Here is an 8,830-nt window from a genome sequence, read left to right on the forward strand (position 1 = left end):
ATTCGCATGCAGTAGACAGGAAATCCAGTGTAGAATTTGAAAGGACCTCCAGATTTTAAGGTCTTCATGGCACAGTCCAAAGATCCAGTGTATGGATACTTCCCCTGGGCATCAGGCTGCATCTTCTGTATTTGTGTCTTCACATAGTCAAAAGGCAAACTACAAGCCGATGCAAAGAACCCTGAAACGGCACTGGCACCTGAATGCACACAAAAACAACGAATTAATCACCAAATGAAGTGTTTTAAGACTCCTTTTGCAAGCACAAGAAGATGCTCACAAAGCTACTTATAAAATTTGCATGTCTAGAGATACATAGAACATGAATGGTTTTGAAAATTCTTAGGAAGCCCATAGACACAAGGCAATTAAATTTCATATTTGAATGTATGAGCTGCATGCCACCTTGGTCACCTTGGTCATGAGGATTAAACAACAATTTCAAGCTCATAAACAAGTTCAGCATGCCAAGTGCTACTGATATAGCCGCTTAAGAATCCTAGAAAGACAATAACCATATATAGACAACCGATGGAAAATTGCTGTTTAGTACCAATGTAAAAGATCTAATCTTTATTTGCCGCATAAATAATGATGTAGAAAAACAAATATCAAAACACTTTAGTGAATGAAACTTACTCGAGCTGAAAAACTTGTATCATAGCTCAATTGATCAATGAGATCAAGAACCAGAGAGTGGAAAGAGTGGAAAGATGAAACAAGCTTCAATATAATCAAGCATCTTACCAATCACAGTGCTAACTTCGCCTAAGCCAAGAGAATCCCTGAACAGCTCAACGCTCTGGTCATATGATGCAAGCATACCCATGTTAAGTGACATTGCTCTTACAACTGTGGGGCCTGCACCTTTCCACAAAGCCAGAACTCCTTCATCCGCAGTGATACGGTATAGAGCGTGAAAGGCATTTTTATAATTTCGCCGCTGAGCTGCAGGTAAAGTTGCATCAGCTTGCATCCTGATGAGAGCCAGATCAGCTGGGCTTCCAACACAAGCTCCAATGGCTCCAGCTGTCAGACCAATTGCCGCTTTCTGGAGCAATGGCAGTGGCTTGCCGTCATTAGCCTCAACAGCTTTGTTTGTCAATACCCTAAATAAAGAATCAAGGGTCAGTAATTGTTGAGAAAATGAACATAGCATCCTCAACAGAATATTACCACATTGGCAACGGGAATTCACTAAGTTTCAATGATGAACTCACAAACAAACAACAGTGCAGTGTTTGTTCATGCATAGCAAAACCATTGAACTATTGCCAACTTGCAATCAAATGCTTTCTTACATGTAAAAGATCTCAATTCCCCAAATAACAATGTTCAAATTCAAATTTGAATAAAATGTTTTCTTAAGATAAAAGGTAACTAGGTGTACTTTTAAATTTTCAGTATTTATCTTAACAATTAGATTGAGAGAAACAAATTGACCAATGACCAATAGAGAAGCTCAATCATCTGATTTGCTTCTAAAGTAATTGTGCTTATATAAGATTTGTAGATTTTGGGCTCGTCAATAACATGTCCTTATTCAAGCTCCAAACATAGTAAAAAAATGTCAAATCCTGGAGCAAACTCCGAATATACATATGCCATATCAACTTAAATAATAAGGAAAAATGTACCTAAAGGAACCCAATCTTGCAGTTGTGTAAGCGGCCTGCCTAAGTAAACCAGCTGATAATCCCTGTTTTAAAACAATGCACAAGTCCAACACTTATATCTAAAAGATGGAAAGGTCAATCCAAAAATTGAAGTTGTAATGCAGTCTAGAAGACAACTGATTAGTTTAAAGCTATGAACAAATCAATTCAAGCAGATTACTATAGCACTGATAAATGATATACAAGGGGAAAAAGTTGGACAATATGTTGTACTTGGTTCTCCTGCAATGTTACTTTTTACAGAAAAAAGGTCAAAGTAAATCAAATTTTAAGATACTCTGAACTGAGATAATTCAATTCTTTGCTTGTTCCATTATATAAATCAAACTAAAGAATACTTCTTAGGCATAGCTATTCCATTCATTGTCCATTTCATCCCACAAACCAAACAAACCCAAACAAATTCCAAAAGTGGCATGCCAATCATAATTCAACTATGAGAAGGTCAACACTAGAGTACTAAAATAGAAAGAACACAGAATAACAACTTTCCCTGGAAGACCTAAGGAACGTGGTGTGAATGTTTGCTCAAACATATTACAAAGTGCCATGCAAACTCTAGATATGTTGGAGGATAATTCAACAACTGATATCCACCTTAAAAGAACCTCAAGAATTGAGAATTGCATGTGGAAAGGGTTGCGACTCCATGTGGCATGTTAGAACATAACCTCAAAAATGAAACTAATGTAGCACATGGAATTATGAGATATCGTGTACCAAATATACCGAAAAATCATAAATAGCATAATAGCACTGGAGGCTTGCATCATTTGTTAGGACGACTTTAATTTTTTATTTTTATTATTATTGTTTTTGTAGCCAATGACTCAATGCCAAAAACGATCAAAGAACATAAGCAGTGATATCAAGAGTAGTTCATGCACCAATTACAATGGCAGTTGGAAATTTGACTTGGCGTCAGACACAAAAGCAAGGAATTGCTTGTCTAAATAACCAATCTCAAAAGAGCAACAAATTGCTGCTTGTTGCACTCTGCAGATGTAATTATTCAAGTAAAAATAAGTCAATTAACATTGATTTGAATTTTTCTTCTTCATTGGCTTCCTATTTTGATTGTGAGTGGCTTGTAGCAAACAAGTGGAAGGACCTCAAACAAGTGGAGAATTAGAAGAAGAGGAATGAAGATACTAGGTAATTTGTTGATTTGAATCCCTCTTAGTATTATAATTAACATCTCATGACCTCATACAGAATATTTCTTAATCTAAAAAAGCATAATCTTCTTCAAATAGTGAAATGTCCATAACTTAAATATTGCTTTCAGAATTCAGATAATAGATATACTTTTGTAAGAAATGGTACACCAAATCTAAATTTTCATACCTTGGAAATAAAAAAGAAACTTATGACAAATTTGTATCAATATGGAAGACTTAGCAATAAAACTGATGGATTTTGCAAACATTAAGTAAATTTCATTGCTATAAAATAACTTGTCATCTGATCTAGAGGTATTAATTAGCAGTTTGAGGAAAGTAATAGACTTCAAAGAGATTTTGAGAAAACACCTTGATGGAATATTTGTTTGGATATGTTTCCATTACTTTATCTTTGCTCTCTAATTTTAAATAACATGAAGAAGCACACTTCAATTTCGTCCATCAGAAAATATTAGTCGAGACAACTTTTCATTAGAACATGTAGGAGAAGATGAGATGATTAGAAACAGAGAAAGAAATTATTTACAGAAAGATATATGGATCCAACTTGCGTACCATAGTAAGCATATACCAATATCAATATATGTTTTCTGTATGCAAGTCACTGGTACAAGAGAAGCATGCAGGCTGTTACAAAGGTACCATATGAAGTCTCCAACCATCATGTTTGACCTAACATCATAACTGCTGCCACCATTCACTAGTCACTCATCACTACCAATGCTTGTTGTACACTGACAAAGTGCTAGGATTATGTTCTATCCCAAAATAAGTATAATTTAGTCATATAATGTTCACTGTAACAATAGAAGCCATGCACATAATGATTATTAGTTCATTACCCAATTTTGAGACAAACATTTACTTATATATCAATATGCCCACCAAGTTCAACAATTTACTCGTGAAATTGCTGAAAACGAACAAAATATTACTAAACAATCAGAGTTTCAAGGTTGCCGGATCCATTAAGAACCAACAACATCTTTCCTAGATAGTGTTTATGATTTCCTCCAGATAGTCTTATCCTCAGATGTAAGCATAAAACTGCTACAAATTAGTTGCTTCATCGTACAACCGTTACTAACAGCCTGCCAGGAAAGAGCACAAGGAAACATAAGAGACGAGAATCAGACCTTGTAAAATGAGCCAAAGCCTTCGTTGGCAAGCATGTTCTTCGTCACTTGGGAAGCTGACCCCTGCCCCAGCTGGATCCTCACCTGCAACCCATATGAATCTTACAAACCCGCATCTTAAAGTCTAATATAGATCTGAGATCCACTAACAATTTATAGGCATTTATCAACTATACCAAACTAGATGAAGAAGAAGAAGCGTTCGGGTGCGGGACTTACCTTGACCATATCGATGGGCTGGATAACGCAGGTAGCTAGCATGCCGGAGAGGCCGCCATTGACGAAGGGCTTGACGGTGGTCCAGACTGCCGGCTGAGTTTTGGAATTTCCCTCCGCCATTGCCACGCAAGAGATCGACGGGAAAGACGGCGGAGGCGACGGGGCGGGAGAATGGGAGGAGTATCAAGTCTTGGACAGGAAAAACGTGGAAACCTAAAACGAGGGATCATATTTATTTGGATGGTGTTTACTTGGACGAAAGCGCGACGCGACGCGAAGGAGAAAAGGTGAGAAATAGTATGAAAATTTTAATTTCCTTCATTTATTTTAAAGGAAATATAAAATAATGTCATTAGAAACGACAAACACTATATCAAATCCGGTGAATATTTTAAATATTTCTATTTTTGATTTTGCATTTAAAGATTATAATATTTAGAACACGCAGTCTGTTTCATATTATTTGAGATAATATTAAAACAAATAAAGCAAAAAAATTGTTAAGAAAATATTTATTTTCAAAGGACCAATGTAGCAAACACAGAATAGAATAAAATAATGAATAGAAACAACATACTTATCGAATAAAAACCTACTAAATTTCAGGAAATATAATAATTCACTTGTTCAACATGCAGATAAACGACAGTAACTGCAAACAATTCAACCAACTACTGTCTTTAAAGTTGCCATAAAGATATAGATCGAGTGAAAAACAAACAAAATTCAAAATGAGAGTAAAGCATTTTGACTCTTCAAATGATGGGCATCTTGACTCTGTTCAAATGATGGCTTAGCTCTTGGATGTTTGCTTCTCTTTAGCCTTCTGAATCTTCAGAACTTTCTTCACGATCTTTTGCTCTTCGACTAAAAAAGCACGAATGATCCTGCACATCGACAAAGATAGATTCAGAATCTAGCGAGAACAGCCAGCTAGCTAACAAGCAAAGACCACAAGTTCCAACCTTTCTCTTACTGCACCACCAGATAAAACTCCACCATAGGCTCGGTTAACAGTCCTCCTGTTTCGGGACAGTCGGGATCTCTTGTACTGGGTAGGTCTCAGGTGAGGAATCTGAAAAACAAACAAATAGTATCATCCACTTTAGGGAGAAAAAACAAATCAATCCTTACATCCCATCAAGAACAAAATTTTCAATAAACAGTAAATATGTAAACCTCAAGATATAGTAAAATGGTAAGTGAATAGGAGGCTTATTGTTAACAAAAACAAGCATATAATCAACATCTCTTATTGCATCAGTAATGAGCACAACAAAATAATTCTCTCCACGAGCACAAAAGGATAGTCCCATTGTGTAGGGGAAATGAATCACATACTAGACCTTCATTTAACTAACATGTTTTCCAGATGTAGATTAAAATTACAATTAGAAAGATATGCACCAAAAGATGAGTTTTTTCATGCATTCAGACTTGCATGCATGTGGAAAAGAATTAATTTTTTGCACATAAAGGCAACAAAAGAAAAGCCAGCAAACTGCTGGGTCTTAAGTGATACAAGAACAAATTTTCAACATAGTTGTCTAGAGAAGAGAAGTCAAATCCAGGAAAGTTTGGCCACAAGATACCAGTGGTCGTTTTCACTAGATATAGACATGGTAAACATATAGAACAAATCCACCGAAGGAGGAATTCAGTTCAAATATGCCAAATAAGCAAAATCAGAAGCCAGATAAACAGTGAGCAACCATGTCCCCAGAAATCAGTATGTCAAAATCTGTAATTTAAACTGTACCAGCACAAACTGAACCATGAATGTGAAGAGTAGCACTCAATAGATAAGATAATATGATGGCCAATATAGTATCAATTAATATGATTGAACATTATATTTCCATATTCACCAGAAACAGCAACACAAATAGCAAAGTCTAGACAACCTTATAAGTTCACATGGTATCATTCATATCCAGCTTGGACAAGCCTGAGTTGTCTTTCTACCAAAAGCACTATATACAACATAGCACCTTTCAGATTTGAAACATGTTTATAAAGATTGCAAGTACCATTTTTAATAGTAAAGCAGCAGAAATGATTAAACAGACAAAAACAAAAACCTCACATCACAGTGAAAACCTGCAAATGCACCTTTCAACAACATCACCGTAAAAACTTCCTGGGGAACTAAGCAATTAATTACAATTGGTCATTTTCTTGTCATATACACCATTTTTCAACAAAAGTATTTTTAAATAGATTACTTACCATTCCAAACAACTCGAATGCCAATTCTCAAACCTTCAAATTAGATACAAACAATAAAAATTATTAAAGATAATCATGCAACAGTTCACTCAATGATGACATATTTCCATTAAATTTCACTAATTTTCTTTCATTTTTATTTGTTAAATTAGGGCACATGGATTCATGCCATCCATTTTAGGGCAACTGAATAGAACTAAAACTTCAGAGATTTGTTGCAAAAGCAGGACGTTTTCACCTGCTGTAGACTTTTGTTGAAATCTGTGAAGGACTATTTTGTTGAAGTTTAATTTTTTTATGATCGGGAAAAATAAGTACATCTATGTAGCATCGCGCGAATAATCCAGATATGTTTCAAAACAGTACAATTAACAAAAGTTCTAGACTATGCCAGTTTTTTAACGAGATAATCATTCAAACAAAATATCCTACGGCGAAACAGAAGCTACGAATTACATACCCCTTGAATCCTCTTCCCGGTAACAGGGCATTTCGGGCCGCTGGCTCTCTTATGCGTGTACTGATACACGAGCTTCCCACCTACATTTTTGAAACAAATCAATAACAAAATAAATCCATGGAAGAGAAACTCATGCACAGTATTCTAAAGTTTCAGAACCAATACTTAATGAAATCAGAAAGCCTTTACAAAATACTGTACAGACATCAAATGGATGCTCGAATCAATCTTCGAGAAAACTGGACCATCAACGAGAAAGATAGCGAGCATCGGATCTTTTTACCTGGGGTTTTGACGACGCGAGTCTGATTAGATTTGGTGGCATAGCTATGCCTCTTGCGGTAGGTTAACCTCTGCACCATCTCACCGATTCTTCCACTCTCACTCCGGCGCCGCCTCACAGGAGACTAGAGGGCGAAAAGAACCCAAGGAAAAGCCATCTGAGTGGTGGAAGGAGGCTTTAAAGGGAAAGATAGGCTGTTTCAGGGCATGACCTAAATCTGACGGCTACCATGATTCCATCCGACGGTCGTGAAACTTGCGGGATTATGCCCGATATTGATCCAGGCCCACGTGGAGGAGCCCATCCAATGCTAACAACACGCGCTGTGTTTACAACGAAAGATAGAGAGAGAAAAGTCATTTTTCTACTCAAGTAAACAAACCCTGAGTAGGAACAAATCAGTGCGTGTTGGAATTCAAATTTGATATCAGCAGACAATCATGAATGGAATATTCAGTCTCCGGGACATAGTTGAGTTGGTTACGATGAAACAAATTTGCTGAAGTGAGCAAAGAATTGAATCTCGATGAAACCGAGGGAATGAGACAATTGTAGCTTCTCGATTTACCTTCTCACAGATGGTTGTGGAGCCGACAGTGTGAGGCCGCTGAAGTGCTGGATTCCATCTTTTACTGAAATGATTCAGAAATATCCCCAGAGCATAGTTGAGTTGGTTACGACATGGCAGACCGCAGACTTACTAAAGTGGGCAAAGATCGAATCTCGACGAAGTCGAAGTAATGTCCTCTCCGTAATAGTCAACTGCAGCTTCTTGATTTACCTCCTCATTAATGGTCGTGGGACCGACCGTGTGGAGCTGCTGGGGTGGCGGATTCCATCTTTTGCTAAAATGATTTAGAAATGAATGTCTCCGGGGCATGATTGAATTAGTTAATGCGGGACAGACTTATTGAAGTTGGCAAGAGTCGAATTTCGATGAAGGCGAGACAATGACCTCTCTCGTAGTAGTCAACTGTAACATCCTGATTTATCTCTTTATAAATGGTTATGGGATCGATCATGTGGGATCACTGAAATAATAAATTTCACCTTTTGCTGAGGAAATGATTCAAAAATGAATGCAATAAAGAGGGGACTGTTTGTGTTTTTTATTTAAGATCGATTACTTTCTGAATTAATCAATTTTAAAAATTAAATATTTAAATTTTCAAAAATAAAAAAATAAATGCAATAAAAAGAAAAGGGTTGCCTTGTTTACTTTGGACAAAAATAATGCGCGCGTCGTCTTCAAATTTGAAGGCAATAAACAGGAACGGTTGCAATCTTTCGGGTTTACTTTGGAGGAAAAAATGTGTATCAGTCTTCATATTTGATGTCGACTAAGAATCAAACAGAAATCTTCCTTTTTTATAATACTTTGAACAGAACAGTCTGTGAACTTCAAATATGACAATAACAAAGAATGCAAAAGCAGGAAATTCTTGTGATCTTCCTAATTTACTTTGAACAAAACAGTCTGTGTAGACTTCAAATGTGATCACAACAGCTAATCAAATATAAATAGTACCAAAAGATATTATTACAATGATGCTGACTCTGAACAAAATTGTTTTCTTTCAACAAAGCAGTATTAGTAGGTGCTATATGAATGGCTTTACACTGCAAACCATGTGAACTGCCTC

The 8,830-nt window shown here is 36.4% G+C and overlaps 2 protein-coding genes across 2 annotated transcripts; both read right to left on the reverse strand.

Moving 5' to 3' along the window:
* Positions 1 to 6: 6 nt before the first annotated feature.
* LOC141817849 (mitochondrial dicarboxylate/tricarboxylate transporter DTC-like) lies at positions 7 to 4,401 on the reverse strand (the record flags this gene model as incomplete). Its single annotated transcript, XM_074705473.1, has 5 exons — positions 4,216 to 4,401; positions 3,997 to 4,080; positions 1,638 to 1,699; positions 748 to 1,109; positions 7 to 199 (listed from the first exon to the last, which is right to left on the reverse strand). Coding segments are annotated over exons 1-5 (821 nt in total), but the record flags the coding sequence as incomplete, so codon positions are not given.
* A 391-nt stretch (positions 4,402 to 4,792) lies between these two features.
* LOC141817850 (large ribosomal subunit protein eL34) lies at positions 4,793 to 7,334 on the reverse strand. Its single transcript, XM_074705475.1, has 4 exons — positions 7,188 to 7,334; positions 6,905 to 6,984; positions 5,181 to 5,290; positions 4,793 to 5,102 (listed from the first exon to the last, which is right to left on the reverse strand). The coding sequence occupies exons 1-4, from the start codon at positions 7,264 to 7,266 to the stop codon at positions 5,009 to 5,011; spliced, it is 363 nt and encodes a 120-aa protein (XP_074561576.1). The 5' UTR covers positions 7,267 to 7,334; the 3' UTR covers positions 4,793 to 5,008.
* Between the last annotated feature and the right edge of the window lie 1,496 nt (positions 7,335 to 8,830).

Source organism: Curcuma longa, unplaced genomic scaffold (genome assembly GCF_044706935.1).
Source record: "Curcuma longa cultivar G26 ecotype Majalengka, Jawa Barat unplaced genomic scaffold, ITB_CL_G26_1.1 contig_22197, whole genome shotgun sequence".
In the NCBI taxonomy this organism is placed as follows: Eukaryota; Viridiplantae; Streptophyta; class Magnoliopsida; order Zingiberales; family Zingiberaceae; genus Curcuma; species Curcuma longa.